The sequence below is a fragment of the Dryas octopetala genome, chromosome 4 (genome assembly GCF_963921425.1).
Source record: "Dryas octopetala chromosome 4, drDryOcto1.1, whole genome shotgun sequence".
In the NCBI taxonomy this organism is placed as follows: domain Eukaryota; kingdom Viridiplantae; phylum Streptophyta; class Magnoliopsida; order Rosales; family Rosaceae; genus Dryas; species Dryas octopetala.
In genome coordinates this window covers 14,755,345-14,780,263 of record NC_141369.1, presented here as the reverse complement: position 1 = coordinate 14,780,263, position 24,919 = coordinate 14,755,345, and the positions used below count along the sequence as shown (strand labels likewise).

At 34.4% G+C, this 24,919-nt stretch overlaps 3 protein-coding genes and 1 long non-coding RNA gene across 6 annotated transcripts; 2 read left to right on the top strand and 2 right to left on the bottom strand.

Annotated features, from left to right (window-relative positions):
- Window positions 1–6,532: 6,532 nt before the first annotated feature.
- On the top strand, window positions 6,533–7,999 carry IAA15 (indole-3-acetic acid inducible 15). The gene is made up of 4 exons (XM_086242651.1): window positions 6,533–6,829; window positions 7,051–7,232; window positions 7,345–7,456; window positions 7,592–7,999. The coding sequence occupies exons 1-4, from the start codon at window positions 6,594–6,596 to the stop codon at window positions 7,689–7,691; spliced, it is 630 nt and encodes a 209-aa protein (XP_086098777.1). The 5' UTR covers window positions 6,533–6,593; the 3' UTR covers window positions 7,692–7,999.
- Window positions 8,000–8,705: 706 nt separating this feature from the next.
- Window positions 8,706–9,444, top strand: LOC147287166 (uncharacterized). Its single transcript, XR_015121928.1, has 2 exons — window positions 8,706–9,218; window positions 9,301–9,444. It is a non-coding gene; the product is annotated as an uncharacterized LOC147287166 (long non-coding RNA).
- A 20-nt stretch (window positions 9,445–9,464) lies between these two features.
- On the bottom strand, window positions 9,465–14,351 carry LOC147287165 (P-loop containing nucleoside triphosphate hydrolases superfamily protein). The gene is made up of 12 exons (XM_086241870.1): window positions 14,074–14,351; window positions 11,672–12,072; window positions 11,391–11,470; window positions 11,257–11,308; window positions 11,139–11,180; window positions 10,936–11,014; window positions 10,827–10,858; window positions 10,658–10,726; window positions 10,247–10,321; window positions 10,041–10,157; window positions 9,885–9,935; window positions 9,465–9,783 (listed from the first exon to the last, which is right to left on the bottom strand). Exons 1-12 carry the CDS (start codon window positions 14,300–14,302, stop codon window positions 9,640–9,642), a joined length of 1,371 nt encoding a protein of 456 aa, XP_086097996.1. The 5' UTR covers window positions 14,303–14,351; the 3' UTR covers window positions 9,465–9,639.
- A 3,363-nt stretch (window positions 14,352–17,714) lies between these two features.
- On the bottom strand, window positions 17,715–24,595 carry CYCA2;4 (Cyclin A2;4). Of its 3 annotated transcripts, none has more exons than XM_086240158.1 (12): window positions 24,291–24,595; window positions 22,509–22,863; window positions 21,884–22,148; window positions 21,017–21,153; window positions 20,475–20,567; window positions 19,485–19,618; window positions 19,298–19,373; window positions 18,776–18,852; window positions 18,655–18,688; window positions 18,390–18,539; window positions 18,167–18,301; window positions 17,715–17,918 (listed from the first exon to the last, which is right to left on the bottom strand). In XM_086240158.1, the coding sequence occupies exons 2-12, from the start codon at window positions 22,803–22,805 to the stop codon at window positions 17,862–17,864; spliced, it is 1,455 nt and encodes a 484-aa protein (XP_086096284.1). In that variant the 5' UTR covers window positions 22,806–22,863; window positions 24,291–24,595; the 3' UTR covers window positions 17,715–17,861. The 3 variants fall into 3 exon arrangements, with proteins under 3 accessions (XP_086096284.1, XP_086096287.1, XP_086096285.1); XM_086240161.1 differs by having other exon boundaries at window positions 21,017–21,150; XM_086240159.1 differs by having other exon boundaries at window positions 17,715–17,915; window positions 24,291–24,594.
- Window positions 24,596–24,919: the final 324 nt, after the last annotated feature.

Below are 24,919 nucleotides of genomic sequence, written 5' to 3'. Positions count from 1 at the left end.
TATACTAGTATTTATCATATATTTCCGACAAAATGCAGTATGGTGATCGTCACTTTCGAGATGATATAAATTCTTATTGTGATCGATCAGTATTAATTATATTAATTAATCCATAGATATTATCAATGTAATTAATTATTCGATGGGAAGTTGTGAACGATGTATATAATTGTTTTGGGTCACATATATGCCTATATTTTTCTTCATTCTGACTGTAACTAATCCTTGAATTTGATCTTAAGCAAATCCTGCGGACATGCATGAATGTTATAATTGGGACATCAACTCTACAAATAATCTGCCTTAATTCTGAATTTAGCGAGTCTTATATAATTAAAAACAAAGACTACTATTTGGCCAAAAAAATAAACAAAGACTACTAGTGGTAAGTGGTGTGTAGTTTGGGAATCGTATATAGTACATTGCATGAGGTCCAATATATTCAGTGTCATACTAGTACATTTGTTCAATTAATTTGTACAATAGGTTGGCTAGCCTTGATATATTGTGAAACAATACTCAGATCACCCCACGTGTTTAGTACGTAGAAGACTAGAAGCTAGTAGAAGTAGACTTAAATGATATATATGTTTTTTTTTTTTTTTTGAGAAAGTGTGAGAGAGATTTAAATAATCTTATTCGTCAAAAAATTTCACGGTAGTATCGATTGTAAAATATAAAAAAAAAAAAAAAAAAATTATTGTATGCATGTGACAATCCCGATATGCTTTTTTTCATAACATTTATATAAAACTTACCTTTATATGATAGGATTCTCATACATATTATTATGAGAGGGCTGCCCATTAGTCGGTTATATAATGTATGATATATGGATATATATTTGCAAGAATATTATTGGTAGTACTAATATTAATTACAATAATATTAAAATTAGTAAATATACTAATATAAGTAGTTTAATAATATGTATTAGTACAAATCCTATTAATTTAGTATGTATATTAGTATATATACCGATAAATATGATTAGATATATATATATGCATGCATTAGATACCTAAAGATGATATTCTTATTTTCTTAAAAATAATAATATTTATTTTATTAGAGAATGACTCTATATTTTAACTCATACTTTTGATAATATTAATATGATAACATTATACAATTATATTTTCTTATAATTGTTTATAATATTAGTAGTTTAATATTTATTGTACCACTAACATAATAGTATTATATAAGCATATATAATTAAATTTCGTTAATTGTTTCAGTTTTTTCGGTATATATATTTCAGTTTTTTCAGTAATAATCGATTCAGTTTCTTTCAGTAATAATTTTTTATAATTGGTCGGTTTACCAACTTTTTTTTGTTTTTACCAAAATCAAATCAATTTTTTTTGTTTCATATTTTCAATATTCGAATTATGAAAATCGGTTTACCAAAACAAAAAATTTCGGTCAGTACTCTGTTAATTCGATAAAAACCAATCCAAATGGCAACCCTTTATTACTTATAAATAGAAGTCACATACATCCGTCATCCTTCAATACAAGAGAGTACAATGCATGGCAGATTAGCATAATGATGCAATCAATAAAGCAAATTATTAAAGTTACGTATATTTGAGAGTTTGGACTTCGATCCAACAAAAAAAGTATCAAGAAATGAGTGCACCAAATGTGAGTCCCCTTCTGACTTCTGAGGAGGGATTCCTTTTAACATGAAGCAAAAGGGATCAAACTATTAGGGCTATTTCATAATGTAATCCAATTATCCAAACTTCTAATTTTTAAATGTTGATTAAAAAATCAACTCTGCAAAACATTAAAAAAATCAGAAATTATTTAACCATTTGATTATCCTTATATCAATTTAGTGTTTACTAGAAACTTTATATTTAAATTCTGGAGAATCTGTAGCAAGTGCCGGTATAGAGCCACTTATATATATTAACGCAATGCTTCTGATCCACAATAAAAGTTTGAGCAGTCGAAGCCCACTCAGCATAATTGGTGTCATTTAATTTATTAGTCATACATGGTCATTTTAGTGTTTCCATTGATATTTTGTAAAGGTGATTCGATCTTGATTGGAGAACTAAAAAATGAATTGCTCGAATCATTAATTACATTGAGAGTTAAGCCTACCCATGATCTTTTCGGTTATTATTAAAAGCATCCCTCTTAATAAGTTTATTCCACCAAATGCATCTGAAGTTTGATATATATATATATATATATATTTCCTTGATCTTCTATATATTATAGTACCCCATCTAGCTATTTCATATGGGCTAAATTGTCATATCCTCTCATCCAACCATCTAGTTGCATTCTTTGAACAAAATGAGAATGAGAGGAAATTACTAATTCTTGTAGAACGATCAGTGTCTTATCAAACTAAGAAAGTACTAGTATTTGGTAAAACATTCGAATCAGTTAATGGGGTTGTGCATTATGAGTTTCCAATTGTGTCTTTTACATATTAGATAATTAATTTTCATGACAAAGTATGAATAGATATATACACCAATTGGTGTATGCCCTACCATATAATGTCTTTGTCCCTTTGGCTAACCAAATATAGAACCTATCTAGCTGTTTCAAAGTACCCCCATGTGAATGAGATGGCGCCATATATCACTTTGATACTATGGTGAGCTGAAAACAAATGTCCAAGTTCATAATAATGGGACCACCGTTTGGCACTACTTTTAGAATTGTTAAAAGTGTTTTTAAATTAGTAAAAACATTTTTAGTAGCGTTTTAAAAAAAAATAAATAAAAGTATTTATGGGTTATAAAAGTATTATAAAATGGTTTTTTAAGGTGTTTCCTCAAGAAACACTTTCAAGTACTTTTGCATGAAATATTTAGAATATTTATAAAAATTTATATGTGCTTATAAGCAAAAATGCTTCCAACAAAAGCGCTATTGAACATTAACGCTTTCTAATAAACAACGTCAAACGAACCTAAGTGTTAATCTGGCTATCTACTACCTACTTGGGAAAGATCCATAACTTGAACTTTCAAACTTTGCTAGCTCCATTTCAACTAAGAGAATTCATTGTTGATCCATAGGTGTTTTTCTTTTATATTTCTTTTTTGAAAAATCAAATTATATGGAGATCGATCAAGCATATATATATATATATATATATATGCATTAAGGACCTACTCGGGCAAGCTTTTTTCTTTTTGTAGAGGGAGATGGAATCAAAGGTTGAAGTGTTTAGCCTCCTGTAGTAATCTGATCTATATAGTTGAGCGATAGCCCAGAACAAATTTTTCTAAATGTACAACTACAATGAACCACTACCATGCATACCTAAAAAATTTAAAGTTGAAAGTTATGCAAATGGAAAAATTAGAAGGATTGGGGTTTGAAACTCAAATCTCTTGTCAATTAAGTTATGAGGTTTGGGTTTTAAATCTCAAGTTTTCCAAATTTCTCAATTTTGCACAACTTTTTTTATTTTGTCAATACTTTTAGCTAGCTTTGCATCTTCTATGTCTAAGCTTTCCTTTGAAAAAAGAAAAAGAAAGAAAGAAAGTAAAAAAGCATCAAGTTGTTCGTCACAAACTTTTTTTATAGCTTTTTTATCAACAGCTTTTTATAACCCAAAGAAAACCAAACAGAGTCATAATATATAAGACTCGAATATTGTCATATTATTTCAAATAAAACTCCATGATATATTGTTGAGAGAAATTTTAAAATTAAATCGCATTTGCAATTTGATTGAGTTTGAATTATATTATTTTGCATGAATAATTAACATGCACGAATTTTTATTAATAGAATGAGGTATACTGATTAGAATATATGCACTTATATTCTTTCTAATAATGTTTCATCTCTCTTTTTTTTATTAATCAAAAAAATATTTTCCTCCCTTTCATCGTTGATCGAGTGTAATATTGTAGGATCATTATGCAATGTTTTTCTTCTATAAAATAAGTTTTGAATTCTATGCTGTCGATTGATTTCTTTTCTTGTAGTGTGTATGAATATTATATAATACTCAACAACAAAATAATTATCCAGCAAAAAAAATTAATAACACATTAATATAACAGCTCCGGCCCTTTATATATCTTTATTCAAATAATGTGTGTTCACATACATATCAAAATCTTATTTGTCATAAATAGATAAGATCCTAGATGAATATCATATTTAATTAACGAAAATATTTCTGTTGCATCATTTGATAAATAAATACTATCAAACTCAACATTTCCCTTCGTACAGAACCACTCAACCACATGCCATAGTTGCAAATTTATTTTAATATTTACTTTTTTTAAACCTGTATAGAAATTCATGAAATTTCTTTTCTGGTATAGTTAGTTATTTGGGATTTTAAATACTGAAGTAGGTTTTTTTTTTTTTTTTTATTCAGGTCGATGATACAAATAATTATTTTGTATAATCATAATATGTATATGTAGTATAATTAATTAATATATTATAAATAATTTTTCAATACACTAGGTACTTAGGTAGTAGCTATTGAATAAAATTCTTAGTATAAAAATAAAATCTTTATCTTTTTGTGGTCTAAATTTGGGTATTGTTTTATTCATACAAATAAATGAAAAAATAAATATATAGATAGATAACGTAGAAATAGATTCTCAGTCAGGAAGTTAATTACCGGGAAGGGAAGACAGGAGGCCCGGAAATCTCGGTAAATGGGGCAAGAGCAGTAACCGATTATCAACGGTAATCCGCGGGCGGTAGCCAGCAGAATCCGACACGTGTCCGATCCACAGAATAAGAAAAGCAGCGTCCGTTTCCGACAAACAAACACGGTCCACATGGGGTGTTTGCGGGTCCCACGTCCAAAGCTTTTTAGAGTTTGAGGAGTAATTCGGTAGTATGCACATGGAATGGGAACTGGGAAGTTCCATAGAAGTTGACTTGTAGTTCAAGAAGACAAGAGCCATGACATGTGGATCCCACCCGCTACCCCACCAGGCTTAGTAGCCCTCGCTTTCTTGTGTAGCTTTTAAGTTTGAAATTGAAGCCTTCGACCAAAAAAAAAAGTTTGAAATTGAAGCCTTCTAATTGGAATGTTTATAAGTGGAGGTTGTGGTTTTAGCAGTCAATAGTATTTGAGTAATGTTAATGGTATTATATGAGTGTGATCTCTCTAATAAAGGTAGACTTTATTTTTATTAAAGATATAATATATAAGTCATGTAATAAGAGAGATAAATATATTATATACATAGGATTATCTATGTATCGTTTCTCGATACACATGCAGGTGGTGTAAAAAGTGCAATACACCTAGCATTATTGATAATATTTATCTCAAATATGAGGTCATGAGTTTGAATTTTCTTCCTCCAATATTGTTTGATATAAAAATTTAGAATATATATATAGAAATTTCATTACACTTGAATTAATATCTTTCAAAATAAATGATCATATCTGCACCAAAATTTTCACCTCAAAAATAGAGAAGAACTTACACCAAATTTATGATTGATAAGAATCACCATGTTTCATTGATTGGATTTTATGAATAAAGATGACTAGTTAGATTTTAACATAATAGTTGGTGAGAATTTGCTTATTATAAAAGAGATGTATAATAAGTGTTGATATATAAATAGATTAAAGAAATGGAAAGATTTGTTTTCTTACATAATGAAACATACATATGATGTTATTCAAACAAAAAACAGGATTAAAAGAATTCTTGATGTGGGCCATTATATGAGTATATCTTTAGTTGGTTCGAAGGTGTAACTGTAACTTCAGGCATCCGAGTTCGAGTTTTCAATTTAATTCTTGGAGCCAAACAACAAGAGAGGTAAAATCTCTTATGAATCCCGTAGACCTGGCATGAAGTACGAAAGCGCCCTTTTTCTTCGTATGAAGATGTGCTATATTATATATACAAAATGTAAAAGCATTGGGTAGTTAATGAGGACCATCCTCACCCCAACCATGAAAGTTAGAAAATAGAAACGTATGCTTGACAAGAAGATATGTTGCAGGATAATAATCCCAATAATTCAATGAATTGTTGAGAGAAAATATCTTAGATAAAAAATGTGAGGCATTGTATATATAGTGACTTATAAGGGTTTAAGTTATTTTTTTATTGCTAATTAATTTTGAAATAAATGCTTAAATTTTTTAATAGTATCAGAGCCTTAACAAGAGATTTCTTAATAGTATCAGAGTTTTTTTTAATAATTTTATTACATAATAATATAATATAAATTAACAGCTTAACACCTCAAAAATTTATTTGAAAAAGAAAGAAAGCTATAAATGAAATTGACCAGGTCGGAGTCGGTCCGACCGCGGGCCCAAACTGAGAGTTTGAAGCATAGAAATCACAACCCACACGCTTGCGTCATATACACTGACTGACGCTAACATTAACGAATAACAGCCGGTGTTTCACAGCCACGTGTCTGAAATATACAGTCCGGATCATTTTGTCGGCCACATTGTCCAAAGCCTCTTTGTTTTTTCTTTTTGATCAAAGCATTGTCCAAACTCCAAAGCCTCAAACATTTATACATAGCGCAGTTCACACGAAGCCGCCTAAAAGTTGTTTCCATCACTTTTGAAGCAAACTGCTTAGCAAAATGACACCGGAAAATGCGCAACGGTCGCCGGCCGGCTTAAACTACGACGAGACGAAATTGACCCTGGGCTTGCCCGGAGTGAAATCGGGCTCTAAACGTGGGTTTTCCGAGACCATTGATCTTAATCTCGGGAGCTCAAGCTCGTCGTCAAGTGTAGGGTGTCGTGGTGGTGATGATCAAGATTGTGTTGATGATGGGGTTGCTGGGGTGAAGATTAACAAACCTCCGGTAGCAAAGTAAGTCGGCCCAGATGATTGGATTGTGTAAATTACTTGAAAATTGAAATGGGTTTTGTTTTGATTTTATATTTGCTATGTGTTTGATGGAAAGTCTGTGTGAATGTTTAAGTTGGCCCAGATGATTGGATTGTGTAATTTACTTTAAGATTGAAATGGGTTTTGTTTAGATTTTGGATTTGCTATGTGTTTGATGGAAAGTCTGTGTGAATGTTTTGCAGGGCACAAGTGGTGGGGTGGCCACCGGTGAGAGTGTCGAGGAAGAACTTGATGAAGAGCTGCAAGTTCGTGAAGGTGGCAGTGGATGGAGCTCCGTATCTGCGCAAAGTCGACGTTGAGATGTACAATAGCTACCAGCAGCTGTTGGGTGCTCTGGAGGACATGTTCTCCTTCTTGACCATCCGTATGTGTCTGATTCTGAATCTCTGATCTGTGTTTTTGTTGTTTGTGAAAGACCGATATCCTAGTTTTCATGTCAGAGGTTGATGGTGAATTGAATATTACTGTTGCTGCAGGTAATTATTTGAATGAGAGGAAGCTTATGGACCCTGCAAATGGAGTCGAATATGTACCAACTTATGAGGACAGAGATGGGGACTGGATGCTTGTTGGGGATGTACCATGGAAGTAAGTTGTTTAAATTCGAACGATATGTTCAAATTCACCGTCTGATAACATAACATATCAACAATATTGATTGTCTTCTAGGGAATCGTGCATGTATACTTATATTTCTATCTTCTTTTATTTTTCTTTGAACAGAATGTTTGTGGAATCATGCAAGCGGCTCCGGTTGATGAAAAGCTCAGAGGCAATTGGATTAGCTCCGAGGACACCTCCAAAATGCTCAAGCACAAGTTGAAAGAAGCCTTCTGGTTCTATAATATGATAAAGAGAATGATAAATATATGCATGTACAGAGGCTTTTCTTCTTTGTTGGAGAGTTTTGGTTAGATAGAAAAAGTTGACAAGAATAAGAGATTGATCTGCAAATTATCTATAAGTTGCATTTTGGTATTTAATGCACTCTTGATGTTTTAGGCTTCTTCCCCATTTTTTGGGTTTTCACACTTTTTCTTCTTTTACTTGGATTGTAAACCCAAATACACGTTATACTCATTACTCAGGAGTCAGTACCATATATGACAGATTTATAATTTTCTTTCTGCATATTTAGTTTTGTTATTGACTTATTGCTTTCAGATGCTATATTCATGAATTTTTTTTTTTCATTTTTCTGGGAAAAACATCAAATCTAATCAACAAGCATAGTGATGGGGTCAGGTCCCTATGGTGTGTGTGACAACAGGAATAAGTTATAACTGAATTTGTGTTCCCAAGATCTTGAAGAAAAATGGGAAAAAGGGATGGACTACAGACCCATAAGCCAACATATAAACCCAAGAGAAAGCCCAAATTGTATCCTTTCACAACCTGATCTGTTTCCAAAATCATCATTCTTTTCCTCTTGTTGATCTTTTGCATCAAGTTCTCAGTGGAATGGTGCTACTCTAATGATGAACTGAAAATTAGACTTTCTTGGTTATTTGTTTAATGTCTTCTACAATCTAAAGGCCACAAAATTTGGTTTCACAAGGCTGCAAAATCAAAATGCTTTAAAAAATTTCATTGCCAAGATTCTTCTGTAATTTTTGTTTTATAAGTTTATAACAAATTGTTTACCAAAAAAAAAATTGGGACAATAACCGTGAGTTAAATGTCCTAAACACAGCTCTCATTTCAGGAAAAATACTGTTCTTTAAATTGCAGGAAATCAGCAAGTAAAGCCTAAAAGGGTTTACATTTTGATTGCAAAAAGAGATAAAGTTGATATTGTCTTTGCTTAATGAGGAAGAAATAGTTCCTTGATAAAATTCAATGGATCATGACTCATCATGCAGTGCTCTATTAACTAATACAAACATATTTAGGTTACTGATAGTTACATATTTCTGCCCCAATAGTACATTTAAAGCTTCCATGTGGCAGGTACCGTTGGATGTTTCTCATAGCTGGAGCCATTACTGTTATGTGAATGGTGGAGAGAGGGAGAGACTCTATTCCATTATACAGATCATGAGTTATCAAAGAGAGCCAAGAAAAAGAGGCTTTCTGCCATTCCTATGCAGCTCTACTAACTACTATATTAAATGGGGCAGTGAGAAAACTGTATCACACTGGAAAGACCCCTTAAGCAAAGGCTTATTATTATTATTATTATTTATTCCCTTTGGTACTCTATATATACTATTGCATGTATCCTTTGGAAGTATTGCCTAATGGCCTCTTATCAAACAGATACAATGGATAGTGCACCACCAAGACAAAAGATGTCATGCTGTGAACATGTCCAGAAACGCAAGGAGGAGAGAGGCTGCTTCTATGCTTGGTTTGTATACAATTAATCTTCACGTTTCCTCCTTTTCTTTATCCTATTCTATACTTAAGATTGGATTGCATTTATGCTGCAGCTTGTTTGCATTGTGCTGCTGCTGCTGCTGCTATGAGATTTGTGAGTCCTGCTTAAATGGCGTCTGCTGTTGCTGCCCGTAGATTTGTTTATTCACAATATGTTCTATAAAGTAGAAGAAATAAATCCTAGATGATTGTATTGATTTTAAGAGAACATCATGAGTATGGGAATCATAAATTAAAATTCTTTTTATTCGAAGGTATCATCACACATTTACCTTTTTACATTGGCATTTCTCCATTAATGATGCTTCTCTAAAACCTATCACCCATGCAAATGACATCTCCAAGAAATCAAAATTGGGTTTCAATAGATCTTATATCTCAAATTATGTCACCTAGTTACCAAGGATAGGGTTCCTTGCTTCATCAATTTCTACGAGGATGAGGTGCTTTGGATCTGACCCGTTTGGTCCTTCGGAGTAAAGGGTGGGAAGGTAAGCATTGTATGCGGGCAGGTATCGCGAAACAAAATCTTTTACCTGCAAAATAAAGGCCCCAAAAAACATCAGTTTCTGGCTGTGGAACCTACTGCAGGTTCTGAAGAGAATGCATAAGATATAGACATATATAGACTAGCAACCTCATCATCGGACATTCCAGGCTTTCCTGCCTCTCTCATTGCAATCTCTGCCTGAAATTCCGGGCAACACTTGTTACAATATGTCAATGACAAAAAGTACTCAAAGAACAGAAAGACTAATTTTGGATGCAGGAAGATGCAAACATGAAAGCCAACCTGCAAGCGCCACTGGTAGACACAGCTTGGGTCCTTAATCTTGATAACTATCCACGATTTGATGAACTTGTCCCATGCATCATAGTAAGCTTCAAGATTTTTATTTACCGTCTCCAGCTGTGTAATGAAATACAATGATCAATTAAATTTGCACTCAGCACAAGTAATATCAACAAGGCCCCACAATATATTTCCTGTCCTCTAACCTGTGGATCAACCGCTTTAACAACTTCCACAGGAAGGGGTTTGAAACCAAGCATCCAACCTTCAAACAGAACAGCCTGCATAACCAGCCAAAGAACCAATAAATTGCAAGATGAAATACTTTTTCCAGAAGTTTCTACAAAGCCTAATCCACTTAACTAATTACCTTTGGGTTTGACCTATTGATTTCACATCCAAACCCTACAAATACTTCTAAGGAACTTCAATATAGTATTAGTATGATCTTGATTCTTGAATGTTCAAACATCTATCTTCATATAATCAGGTTTGCTAGATGGACCAAACAGTATCACTCCCCCCCCCCCCCCCCCCCCCCCCCCCTTCCCCTTCTTCCCCTTCCCCTAAAACCCACTGATTGCCAGATATAACTGAAAGTCCTCTTACAGACTTACTGTAAGTGGCCCTTCAACCTCTGGCCATGTTGAAGGATCAGCTCTGTCACCCTTTCCATTGTAAGCAGACTGCAACACAAAACAAGTTATAAAGAGCCATTTTGGACTAAAAAGCTACTTTCTAACAAACAAAAAACAAAAGGCAAATCTATCACTATTGTGCACTTACCTTATCATATCGGGGTAGCTTCATCTTCATACCTGAACACTTTAGATGTGAATTAATAATAAAACAGGCATGCATTTGTTTCAGAGGAAAATGAGTAGAGTAGAATCACCTTCTTTACTCAATTTGCTTAAAGCAGTCAGTGTTTCAACAGAGAATGGAAGATCATGACTGCCTGCATTTCCACGTAACTACAAGCGACCAGAAATATAAGAATAAGCAATGCTATGATAAGAAAGCATTATTAGTTTTTGAATGAGTTACAATCAAGTTGGCAACTCTCTTAAGTTACTTGGAATGAATGTCAATTGCTACCTCTAAAAGTGCATTTCCTGGATTTGCTTCTCTTAGTTTAGCCTACAATTAATACAAAATCACATCAGAAAATAAAAATATAAAGAATAATGTCCCAAAAACTCCCTAAGAATAATACCTGACACTCTGCCGTCAAATAAAAGTCATCAATGGATATTGAGGCGGACTTCCTGAGATTTGAACAAAGGTGAGCAATACCAAATTTCTTTATCTTTTATGAATCATATAGGATATAAATTGCTCATAACTTACCTGCCAGTAACTTGGAAAAGATAATCAAGAGCAAAGACAAGTGTAGTCTTTCCACAACCTTGTGGTGCACTAAAACCAATCTGCATCACAGACCAAAAATCAGCACCATAAGATCAAACAAAGAACTCAAAGATAAACAGGCAGCAATGGCTCTTCCCAAATGCAATCATTAATATCAAGATCACATACACCTTAACACAATTATGCCAACAGAATCAGACCAAATAGTGAAACTTAGAGTACGAAAAAGAGAGAGGATGATTAAGTAGAAAATGATGTACCACAAGAGGAGGTAAATCTTCGTCATCTTTGTACAAGGATCTGTGCTGAGAAATCTGATCATCACACCATAAAAAGACAGGAATGTAGTAGTGATAAAACCTAACTTTCTGAGGAACTGTCAACTGCAAATCATTGAGCTGAAAAAGCCGACACAGGTGCAACCCATATGCCAACCACTTGTCAATGGACTCGGACACTGCTTCTGGGGTCAGACCCAATTTGTTTACCAATGGACCTGAGCATATAAATTCATAAAGGTCCTGCACTGAAGAAACTTCTGCAGGCTTTGCAGGAAACACAGAATACAAAGGGCCCTGCCCACATTCACTGCCAGCAGCATTGTTGTGATGCATTGAATTGTCGTGCATCCAGGAACATCCACTGCCTGCAGGAAGAATCCCTGAAAAAGAAAAAGAGGTGAACATCAGTCATGAGGTTGTCCACATCATTTGAATGTGTCTTGCAGTAACTAACTTTCAGTTGCAGCCATGATATAGACCAATTCATTGATTCAGCTTGACCCATTACTATATATTGAAAAAAAATAAAAATCAAATGGTATATTTATCTGTCAACCTGTATCCATGTTCTATGTGATCTTCAATGAACAAAATAGACTGAGAATGTATTGTATATATTAAAAGATACTAGCAGGGCATAAATGTAAAATTATTAAGCCCCAGAACTAGTACGGCAGTAAGACTACTTGTGTTTGCAACATCAGTTATGAGACATACAAAAGTAAATAAGCTTGAAAGTAGTTAGGAGGAGATAAATAAGAAGACTTTATTGATATCTGAGTAAGCATAAAAAAAATAAAAATAAAAATAAAAAAGCACGATAGATTCGGTTAAATAACAATGGGTGTGGGTCATGAGCAAAGAAATGATGACCTACAAAATGAAGAGAAGGAGCTACGTTGACCTACCACTGATCCACTTAAAAGTAATTGAGGTATAAGCCTTAGTTGAGAGAGTTGACCAGTACTTTCAAGCACAGTGGTTCCTCTCCCTCTCTTGTAAGCAAAAGGCTTTCAGTTCAATCCATGGAAGGATGGGATTTGTGAGGAAACTTTCAACCAATGGAAGATAAGGAACTTGTGAATAAGAGGGCTTGACACTAGAAAATGGAGACATGAGGAGGCAACACAAATGTGCAAATAGATAAACAATAGATGAGAGCAAAGATAAATAAACTCACCACTCTAAAGAATCCACCAAGAGATGAGAGAAAGGATAAATAATCCCACTACTCTGAAGAACCCACCCAAGAGATAAAAAGAAAGAATCCTTAAGCAATTGAGATGAGCATTAGTCACCAAAGTTGAAGGAATCCATCCCACAAGGCCTTAGTGAATGATGCCAGATCAGACACCCTTCACTGAAATGCCAATATCTCATTGTAGGAACCTCCAACTTGTGAACTGATTGTTGTGTTGGAAACTAGACACATAACTTTCAAATAGTGTATGGCTTAGATGCTAATTTTCTTTGAGTAAATACAGTTTTATTCCAAAAAAAACCCCAAATATGTGGACATTGATATTTCAAACTTCATTGACTAGGGCTCAAAATTGTTGCTCCCATATCTATTGGCTGTTCTTAGGATATTTTGGTGTCAGGGTTAACCCCCATTGAGTAATCCATTAGTGCCATTTAACCAGAAAAATCCAACATTGCATCTTAAAAACTATATAAATGTCGATCAATGATGAATAAACACTTCTCGCAACAGAAAAGTTGCAAACCTTTTATGTTACAAGAATCTTTAAATACTATTGAACAACTTTTAAGTTTTATCAGGAAGCATATTAAGCCTAATACAGTATTGGGATCATATTAAGTACTTAACTTAATTAAAAAAAAATACATCCTATATTCAATTTCAAGAATTTTTTTAATTACTGTCCCCCCACTTTCTCAGCAATCAAGATAGGTTAGGACCTTATGTTTTCCGAAGGGAAAAAAATACTGTGTTGAACATAAAAGAACTAATATTCTGAAGTTCATGATCTTAATAGCACCCAAACGAAACCCCCCAAGTACAACCAATTTCTAGAATATTCTTTTTCAGTTTCTTTATGAACCCATAAAAGCATAAGACTTTTTTTTTTTTTGTGTCCATATGAAATTACTTAAAAGAAGCACCAACTGTAGTTTGAACCAGGCATAGCATGGGAAAATTGGATCCTTAACCATTCTGGTATCCCATGTGGCCCTGTGGGACAAAGAATGAGACTTTAATTCACCAAACTTTTCATTTTAGTTTGATCAACCTCTTACTCTTCCTGAGCAACCAAAAGCATAATAATATGTATACAATAAGAATCAAACTCACATTGAATAGTAAGCAAAGTAAATGCATATGTAAATGAAATTATACCAAGAAATAGAAAAATTACCAGGCTTTGAGAATTGGGTGGGCATTGGAGAGAGCTTAGGAGATGGGTTTGGTCTATTTGGTCCGTAGAGTGAAGAGAGAACAGAGAAGTGATAAGAATGAGACAAAGAATGTAATTTACTATTAATATTAGTGTTGCATTTATTATAAAAAGAATAATTATTAAAAAAAGAGAGAGAAGGTGTAGGTGGCCATGGCTGACACAAGATATTCAAAGCCGCCATTTTCATCTCCTTCTCTCTCTCTCTCTCTCTCTCTCTCTCTCTCTCTCTCTCTCTCTCTCTCACTGACGTTTTGTTGAAGCTGCAGTAGAGATAAACGAATGGTAATGGTGGTGTGGAAACGAGCAAGAAGGCAGAAAATCTTGTTTCTAAGTGAAAGTACTAAAATACCCATAATTTATCAGTGAAAGTACAATGAATCATCACTGCTCTCTCTTTTAAACTGATGCCTCTAAACCTGTCATTTTCTGATTACAGATCAGAAAAGCAAAAAACATGACCTGCAATATATACTACTAGGAAAATCTTATAATGTGAATTCTTATGCTTGGATTTGACTGACGGATATTTTAATAGATTTTAAAATTTACAGAATTTATCAAAATTTAAGAGAATTAGGTTGAAATTCTTATGAAATTTGTTACGTGTAAAAAATTTATCAAAATTTATCAAAATCTATTAAAAATGTTCACTTAATAAAATCTATGACGTTTTAAGGATACCTGAATTTTATTAGAATCCATTAAAATCTGAGTTGGAGACACTTTGATTTTTTTGGAATCAATTAAAATCTGAGTTTAAGACACCTAAATTTCATTGAACTTTTTAAATCCAACGAAATCCAAATTAGGGACACCCGCTAAATTTGTGAACCGAGGAATCCACGCTATATTTTCTATTATTAAGTCTACTTTTACGTTGAGAAAAGAGTTGGTTTTAATTAAATAATCCACCTAATATTTGTCTTAAGCATAATATGATTCAATTTTAAAATTTAAATGATAAATCGGTCCATATTATAATTGAGGTTTGCTTGTTCTATAGGGCCGATCGATTGGCCTATTGCCTATTAATCGACGTATTTCTTTTTTTACGTTGCACCTTTCTTTTTTATCAAAGGCGATGTACCTACTTTATTCTATAGAATTTAGCCAGAACTTAGATCACACGTTTCTTTCTAGGGTTACTGGTTTGAGAGTCAGCCGCCAACCCCCCACCCTTCCCCTCCCTTTTCCTCCCCCTTCCCCTCCAGTCACCCATCGCCGCACCACCTCCCTCTTGCCACACTCCCCATTCCCCCTTCACCCACCCTTTGTCGCACCACCTTCCCCCTGCCACACTCCCCCTTCCCCCTTCACCCACCCTTTGTCGCACCATCTCCCCCTATGCCACACTCCCACCGCCACGCCATGCCCCTCCACCACACGCCTAACCCACCCCCTCCCCCTCACCCTCACCCAGCCTCGCCCCACCTCCCTCCAATAAGGCCAGTTTTCCCACTTTGAGAGCTGCTTCACCCTCTTGTGGTGGTTTATTTTGGAGCTTAATGCTCAAATTTGAAGGTTTTTCCTCTATTTTTTCTCAGTCTCCGCCCTTTGTCGCCAAGTGTTGGGCAGTCACTATTTCCATCGGTCCCTACCTCCTAGCCCATCATCTTTGCCAGATTTCTTGGATTTTCGGTGATAATGGTTGGATCGTGGTTACAAAAGCAATTCAGTTGCTATTTACTGAAACATGTGCGCTTCGGCAAAGGTGTCCGCTCCTCCATCTTCCTTGACTTCTCTTTGTTCTTTAGTGCCTCACTGGCTTCTTTTGGTGGTTGTAGTTTCTGCTCGGTGCCTCTATGATGAGATGTTGGAGCTTTTGTGGGCTTCCCTACTCCCTTCCACCCCACGGTGGTCTTTTCTTTCAATCCGAGGCAGCGTGGTTCCCTTGAACCAACCCTTATGCCTAGGGTTAGAATTTTTATTTTGTTTGGCCTATTTCATTGGACTTTTGCTTTGTTGTGAGCTTTTGTTTTATTGGGCTTGCTGGGCTTTTGTTAAGTTTTATTTTTGTTTCTTTTGTGAAACTTTGGGCTCTAACTTGGTATTTTATATGACTTTTAGGCTGTTTTAATGCGTGACTATTTCAAAATTAAAAAAAAAACGTGGACGGATTCGTGGACCATTTTCAAAAAAACATGCATGACTATTTTAATGCGTGACTTTTGTACAAAATTTAATGCGTGGATCATTTTTGTACACGAATCGCATAAAAATTTATGAACCATCACTGCCATAAAGCCCTCATTGATTTTTTTTTTTAAGTAAATTACTCTAAAGTCCATTTTACAGCCTTTAATGATAAACAAACTCACCTAAAAAGTTATGAATAGGTCTACTTTTTACAAATAAAGCTTACGTTATATTTTAGGAAAAAATTTACAAACATGACACATACTTTGATGTTTGTTTCATTTGAAGACATTAATTTTTCTTTGTGTTAATGAAGGACACATACTTTTATTTTATCTCAATTTTGGTTCAACATTGGACCCATCAAAACTTCACCAAATTCATAAAAATTATACTAAGTTTAAAAATATGCATCTCCTCTTTACAACCATATAAAGATCACCTAAATCGGATCTCTACAACTCCAGATAATCGGCCCCAAAGCAGGGTACCCGAAACTGTCCGATTTTCCAAATTTTTTCCTAGAGGTCCGATTGGACAGTTTCGGGTACCCTAGTTTTGGGCCAATTATCTGGAGTTGTATATGTCCGATTTGAGTGATCTTTATATAGTTGTAAATAGGAAATGCATAGCTTTAAACCAAGTATAAGTTTGTTAAGTTTGGTGGAGTTTTGATGGATCCAATGTCGGGCCAAAGTTGAGATAAAAAATTATCCTTAATTGACACAAAATAAAAGTATGCATGTGTCATTTTAACACGAATCAAAATTAATGTCCTGAAATAAAACAACCATCAAAGTATGTGTCATGTTTGTAAATTTTTCCCTATGTTTTATTCTGTGTTTTTTGTCTTTTTTTTTTTTTTTAACTAGGCAAATTGCCATTGTCGCACAGTGACAATTAGTAATAGTATAACACAAGGTGTTTTATGCAATTCAAATAGTTATTGTCGCACAGTGACAATAATTGACTTTGTCTAACAGTGGCAATTGCCGAACGCTCAGCTCATTAAAGTAGACCGTCATGTCACCGTGTTTTTATAACCGGACTGGAATCATTAGCTTTTTCATTTTGGACTTAAAAAATAAAATTATTTTCTTTATTTTTTTATTTTATCTAGTGGAAGATGTTGTAAATGTGAAATAGGAGCCTAGATGATGATTATTGGAGATATAAAATAAAACATCATTAGTAAGTTGAACTTAGGGCTTTTTTTAAGCCCAAAAGCATAAACAGATTGATAGGCTGATCCATAGGCAGAAGTGTGTGATAAAGCAGCCCATTTTTTAATGAGCCGAACACCCGGCATCTTTTTTCTTTTAAACGAAACTTACAAGTTACAACTCAATGAAATTGTTCAATAGTTTCAACTCTAAAATCGTATTGAAAATGTTATTTATACAAATGTCTTATAAGTTTTTTTTTTTGTTACATATACATATGAAAAATGAATAAAAAAACACAAAAGTACAGTCATTGGAATCACATTCTCCCTAGTTCTGTATGTTAGTTATCAACAGTTTCAAGGGGTGAAACTGTTCAAAAATTTCAACTGTCCAGTAGAAGGGAAAAAACACAAAGGAGACGCCATCCAGAGGAAACTTCTGTCTTCAAAATAGTGTTTCAAGAAGTTTTGGGGATGACAAAGCCGCCACAGATTTAAACTGCTATAACAATCACCCCATTAGTAGAAAATTCACAAAATATTCCAGGGCTGGTATGATCAAACTTTCTACTGATTTTAGAAAGGTTTAGAAGTACAATATTCAAGAGTCCATTTTTGCTCACCACAAAAAGGTGGTGGTGAGCAAAAATGAATCCCAATATTCAATATTGAAGTATAGAATGCAAGTGGAATGGAACTACAGATAAAAGACAGTAAGAGTTTCTTCTTTATACACTTTCTGTTTGATACCTTTTGGTGCCTATACTTCATGCGTACAGAACTCAGAGGACAGCCATTGGTGTTCAACTGTAAATCTTGCAAAGCAAGAACTGCGATCTTCAAATCTGTTGGCTTGTATGTGGTATAGTGTTCTAGCACTGGATTCTGCTAGAGTTACAACTGAAGTCATACATCCAGTACATAACCAAAATGTACACGAAAAGAATGAAACTATTAGGAAGAAGAGACAAACCCATGGGTGGCTGGATTGATCTAAGGTCCATTTGGAAAGAAACACAGCTGATGCAGCAATGACAGAAGGAAGGAAATTCAAGAAGTTGTAATCAACCAATGTTAGCTCAGCAAGATAATTGGCCAAGTACTCCAGTTCAAGGCTAGGGCTCTGCGAAAAATTTGTGATTAGATCCATAAGGCGTTCTTCAAACCAAAGGTCAAAGCAAGGAGATCATGGCATCTACCAAACCAAGGCCAAAAGCAACTTTAACTAATCATGTTACCTTATAAGAAGCTTGTGCTGCTCGAAGAAATCTCCTGAAAATAAATGTGCGTTAGGATTATTCAATCGTATATTGGAACTACCAATATCATTGATGATTGACATCATATAGGCAGAAGTACCTGAGGAAAGTTTTTGCAGTTGGTGCGAAAAGTTGAAAGCCAAGATACTTTAACACTCGATTCTCCATTTCCAATACCTGCCACTTTGCTTTATTCAGGAATGCAATACAAAGAACTTTGACAGGGAGAGGATAAATAAGAACCTTAACTAACACATAAACTCATACAAGTCCTGCCACAGGTTTTCAAACAAGCGAGGGTGTTAAAGATTCTTTCAATAACTGAGATCTATGACCAGGCAGTAAAAAGGCTTCCTGACTTCTTCACACTCATTACACAGTAACAAAAGGACACTTAAAATGAAATTACTAGCTTTGAAGTTACGCACTCCTGCCAGATCATTTTCATCTCATCTAATTAGTGCAGAGGCAGACATTATATGGACTTAGGAACATCCCCTAGCATGCATTTACTCATCCAGAATCACATGGCTAACTCTTAAGACTTCTCTCATCATTATTAAAATTCATAAATCATTTAAACAGTCTATTGGCCAAAAAAAATTAAGGAACAATGACCTACATCCTCTCTCGTGTAAGTGTTGTCTGTCATGAAACACAATTCTTCCACACGTGGTGCACAAATTTCTTCATATTTCCTTAAGAAAACGGACAGGAAAACCACATTAGTGATCACATCAAACAACATTCTAATCAATATAATGCTCTGGAAAATGCACTTGAACCCTGTTTTAGGTGTGAAAGCTTACGAGGCAAGTAGCATACAAGTGATGCCAACCAGTTGCAGTCTATTTCTCTCAATATAATTCCGAGATAGAAACCAATCAATGAGAAATACTGTGAGGTAAAGTGTATCCGGCACCAACTTATATTCCTCTGACACCTGAAACCCAAATTATTTTGATCAGCAATTACTTATTTTGGCATTCATACTTTTTATAAAGTATAATAGAGCATTCCATCATTGAATAGAAAATTTAAACGCATCAATGTATACAGCTATTTCTCAATGGAATTAGAAGCTTCATAAAAGACTTATAGTGCATGCTGTATATATAAATGTAACTGAACAAATCATGCAAATGTGAAGAATAATTACAATACAAAGCAAAGCAAAGACAGAACAATCTTAGAAGCAGGATAACAATACCGGGTAGATGTATAAACATATCACCTCATTTTATACTGAACATTTCATAAACGTGTTCTAAAGTGAAGGCATAGGTAAGGGGACATTTAACTTTGCACTATAGGACAAAAACCAGAGATAAAGCTATATTTAAAGAGAAATAAAATCCTCAGATACCTGCCAGTATGGCATACAGTGCTAGGAATCCTAAATTTTAACCCAAATTTGGATCCCAGATGATGTGTCAATATTTCATTGATTCATACATGGCCCACCCTAAGGATTATTTATTTCACAACAAGTAAAACACTGACATATGTAATGACACATCATTTTGAATCCAAATTTTGAAGGGATCCAAATTTGGGATATAAATTTGGGATCCCTAGCATTATTGTACAACAGTTATTGAGTCCACAAATTGCATTATATGAACCAGGGAATTGGTTTTCGTTATATAGCTATTAGGGTTATCCTTGATAAATCAAGAGTATAGCAGCATCAAATAGCTACAAAAATTGCAACCTAAATTTCCATACTTAATTAGATACATGAGCAATGTATATAGACCATGAAAATTAATAATATTAAGTAAAGGAACCATGCAAACCTCTACAAGCCAATCAATTAAAATCCCCCTCATATTGTTGGTGATATCTTTCTGTATTGTTTCCATAAAACTAGGATATGGCCTTCGTGCAAGCTGACAAAACAAAAATTTTCAATCAAGTGTCACAAAGAGAAACAAAGGATAGAAAGATGAAAGCTTATAGTTTAGAACCCCAAAGAAGGAACCAGCATTGAGTGCTTTTTTTAGACAAAACAAAAAAATGGCTGAAAGGATTTAACCTAATTACTAGGCATTCTTTTAGGGAAAACAAAGTAGCAGAAGAGAGAGGAGGCTCCATAATACAACTCGTTGGGAATCATGTATCTAAAGCATCTTATGTTGCACTACATCATTTTGGTTTGAGGCAGTTATGCTTGTTAAACTAGATAATTCAATGTACATCATTATCTTGTCCATAATTGAGTAGCATTGATGACTAATTGATTAATTAGTCACTGTAATGTATACCACAATAAAAATATCGGTGCCACTAGAAAGGGAACTGTTGTACAAATAAAAAGAATAACATCAAGAGCACAAACCTCTGCAACATGTAAGTGGTAATAGATATCAGGGGCATAAAGGCTACACAATTGAGGATCGTTGTGATCAGCATCAATGTCAACAATATGTTGGTTGTTCGACATAGTCAGGTTCACTGAAAGGCTACCATTATCTGCTGCAACAAGTATATACTAAAGGTCACAAACTACCACAAGTAGCTCAAAAATCATTTTATTGCAATGACATGGCCATATCAGGTTATAACATGGTAAAGCTAAATAATTGTTGAGAAAATGGATTATAGAGTGCTCACTTGTGAATCATGTTGAAACCCAACCTCTTTCTCATTGTTAGCTTACTACTAGTTTAATATAAATTTCAATGAATATTTCTATTGTCCCATAAATCTTCAGTTCTTACTTTAAGGCCATGAAACTTATGTCAGCTATCATTATCATGAATATAAGCAGAACACTATTAAAGCTTCCAGCCTGTATCTGTTTAAGCTTTTAGAGCTGGTTTTGAATTGTTATTGTAAACATTGGTTTGTTCTATTTAAGTTTGTACTTCATATGGTTGCTACTACTAGGAAATACTGCATTGCTTATAGGAGAAACAACCAGATATTCGATTGTGAAACCTCCACAGATTAAGCCTTCCAAGCTCATATAGCCCTTGAGCTCTCCTCTAATTAACAACTACTGAATTATGGTTCCACATTACAGAAAATTGAATTGCACTCTTGCTATGTTTATCAGCCTATTATCCTTTGTACATTCTGAGTAGGTGTAATGGATATAAAGTGGACACAAGTAAAAGTATATCATATACAGGTGCCAACGCATTTCTACTCAGGCTTGTATGCTGTCATGTTTGAAGGTGAGAAAACTAAAGAAATGGCAAACCTTTATTAGAAGGATTGTGGACTTTTGAAGACACTCCAGAACTCTGATTTCTGAACTGATGAGCATGTATGGCACCCTCACTTATGGTAGTTGACCGAGGAAGTATGTTGCCATCTTCCAAACTGATTGAACACACAAATTTGTCCGTTGTAAGTTCTGTTTTTACTGTTTCATGCATGACCTCTGTTTTCGAATCTGCACCAACGGAAGGGGCCATTTTCGTCACCTTTGCTTGACCTTTTTTAGGCGGCTTGCTGTTCTTAGCCTGCGTTCAGCAAAATTGGAGGCATAATTCAGATTTTGGAGGGACAAAAATATAGAATTTCCATGACTATAATATATGTACACACACACACACTAATCACTTGTTACAAACAAGACACAGACGAGTGAAAATTGTAGTCCTGGCAACAATCCTTCAAGTTTACTTCTTATATTATGAACAACCAGAAGAATTGCAAGTCAATATTATATCTTGAACCCAGTCTTCTAAATTTGCTTAACAATCAGGAAACTAAAATTAGCATTATTGTTGCATAAACCAAGTGTGTTATTGTATTTATACAACATTGATGAGAAAACCAGAATACATATTATGAACAAATCTAACTAACAGCATATTGACCTGAATTTTAGTTGCATTGAAGCAGTTCCCATATGAAGGTTTACAGAAAACATTGGTCACATCCTGAAGCACCGCCCTCCTCTTACGTTGGGTACATGCATTACCAGCAGCATTTGTGTTGTTCTCATCCGTGGCAGCTCTCTTTGGATTGGTTCGCAAATCACGCTTCTGACACTGTTGTGTGGGTGGTTTTAATGGGGGCATCTGTCCAGATGTACGAAGTGCAGCAGCTCGAGCACGTGTTATTCGGCCAGGAAGCTCTCTAACATTTGCAGTGACCAGATTTTCTCTCTTCATGTTTGCAGGCCTGAGAGAGGAACAGGCCACCACATCAAGTGGAACCAGTCAATGTAACCTGCAACAGAACCAAGGCCAAGTGAATTCAAGAACAAGCTGAATAATTAGTAAGCAACTACAGATATACAGATCAAGAACTCAGAAAATATGACACTTCTAATATATCCGAGTGTGTTGTAAAGCTACTTTAAAATGCAACCTGTGTATTGAAAACCATGATAAGCATGTAATCAATGTGATATAATAAGAGTCTGCTTTTCTAGTGCAGTTGAACAGTACACTATGATGGTGGAAATAAAGTTATTCATACAAAAACGAAAACTCTTAAAATTTGAAATCTGATATGATTATATAAGTTATCATCTATATTAGGCTAATGACCAATAGAAGTCGAACTCCCAAATAATCTTTTCAAACAAACTCCCAAAGTGCGAAATTACATGGAGAATCATGAAGTTGAGAATTTCGTCATAAAGCGATCAACAGAAAAGATTTGCTTCTACTTACATCCATGAAGTTGACAATTTCGTCATAAAGCGATCAAATGGTAGACATGTTGAGAAAACGTTGTGAAATTCTCATGTCCCCTGGGCTCATTTCAAGATGTTTTTTTAAAAAAGAAAACCCCAAAATTTTATGCTCTAAGGATATCATAGAGAAAATAAAAATGAAGACTGTAAGAACAAAGACTGCAGTTGTAAAGTAAAAAAATAAAAAATCTTAACCAACCTCTTCGTTGATTCATTCAGACTCGTACATTGTACACAATAATCAAGCAATGAATTGAAAGGAAAATCCAGGAAAAAACATGAATACATAGCCAAAACATGTTAAACCCATGAATTGGTTGCTAAGGAAATAAACTACAATTGAAATGTTTTAAATTGAAGCTACTCAAAAGACATAAAATTATTCAAAACCTTAGCTCGTTTTCTTTACCCACAAATTCTCAGCAACCACTCAAAGCATCAAGCTGAGCTCTTTCGGGCATGATCATTTTTGTCATGAACCCAATTTTTAAAGCTTCAGGATTCTCCAAACTTAACAGAGAAGATTTGACACCATGGCCTGTTTGATCCCCAAGAAAATGGGAGATCACAAAAGAAAATATGATCCACTTAGGAATTTTTTTTCTTTTTTAAGAAGAAACCAAATGACAAGAAAATCAGCTTCAGTTAAGTGGAGCTTTTCTTTTCTTCAAAACTTCATCCCAATAAAAAAAAAAAATTAAAGAAAGACAGATTCTAGATACATTGATTTATTTCCTTCTTCTCTCACATTTTCTCATTGACCAAACATATATGGGTACACAGAACCATGTGAAGGACCCAAAAGTTGAAGAATTTCAAAAATAGCAACAAACCCAGTAACCCTAATCGTTTTGTCAGCAGAACCAAATCACAAAATGAAGACAACCCGTTATCACAAACACAAAAATTGACATGTATATACACACACATTGCATGTTTGGGCTGAAAGATTGACCTGAATCTCTCTTCCAAATTCCAAGACCTCCAGACAAAGGAGGTAACTGAGGTCCAACTCTGAGCTTAAAGAGTGAGTGAGTGAGCGGGATGGGGTACAAATTTGAAACTCTCACAACTCTGAGAAACAGTGCAGAGGTTGTTTCTAGAAAATTAAGAATAGAAAATGAAAACTGACTGAATAATAAATTTAAAATTAATAATTTTTGTAATTGGGGGTTGACTGTTTGACTGGAAAGGTAAAAAGACAGTTCATTGAGTGAGTGGTGAGCTTTGTTTAATTTTTTGATTCTGATGGAGATTTTACGGTGAGATCATCGCCTCATAAGGCGTGAGATCTGCTGGGGTTTTGGGGTTTCTTGTAAATTATGAATGGATTTACTATTTATTATAAATAGGAGAGTCTATTGGAAATTTGGAAGATGCGTTTTTACAGTAAAATGTTGGAGAATTAAAAAAAATAAAAAAATTTAAGAGTTTGGCCAAAAATAAATAAAAAAATTAAGAGAATTTTACTTTTTGTGCTTGATAAAAAAGTTGACTTGTTGATTTGTATTTGGGATTTAGAGGGTAAGTTTTTAATCATTGTGAGGAAACTTTTTTTTTTTTTTTTTTAACGTAACAACATTG

What these genes read in the sequence shown, in the direction of transcription:
- LOC147287165 (XM_086241870.1), bottom strand. Translation starts at nt 14,302, where the DNA reads ATGAAAATGGCGGCTTTGAATATCTTGTGTCAGCCATGGCCACCTACA. An exon ending in TCTACCAGTGGCGCTTGCAG is followed by an intron (nt 9,936 to 10,040) that starts GTTGGCTTTCAT and finishes CCGGAATTTCAG; the next exon opens with GCAGAGATTGCAATGAGAGA. An exon ending in CTGGAATGTCCGATGATGAG is followed by an intron (nt 9,784 to 9,884) that starts GTTGCTAGTCTA and finishes TTTATTTTGCAG; the next exon opens with GTAAAAGATTTTGTTTCGCG.
- IAA15 (XM_086242651.1), top strand. Translation starts at nt 6,594, where the DNA reads ATGACACCGGAAAATGCGCAACGGTCGCCGGCCGGCTTAAACTACGAC. An exon ending in AACAAACCTCCGGTAGCAAA is followed by an intron (nt 6,830 to 7,050) that starts GTAAGTCGGCCC and finishes AATGTTTTGCAG; the next exon opens with GGCACAAGTGGTGGGGTGGC. An exon ending in GTTGGGGATGTACCATGGAA is followed by an intron (nt 7,457 to 7,591) that starts GTAAGTTGTTTA and finishes TTCTTTGAACAG; the next exon opens with AATGTTTGTGGAATCATGCA.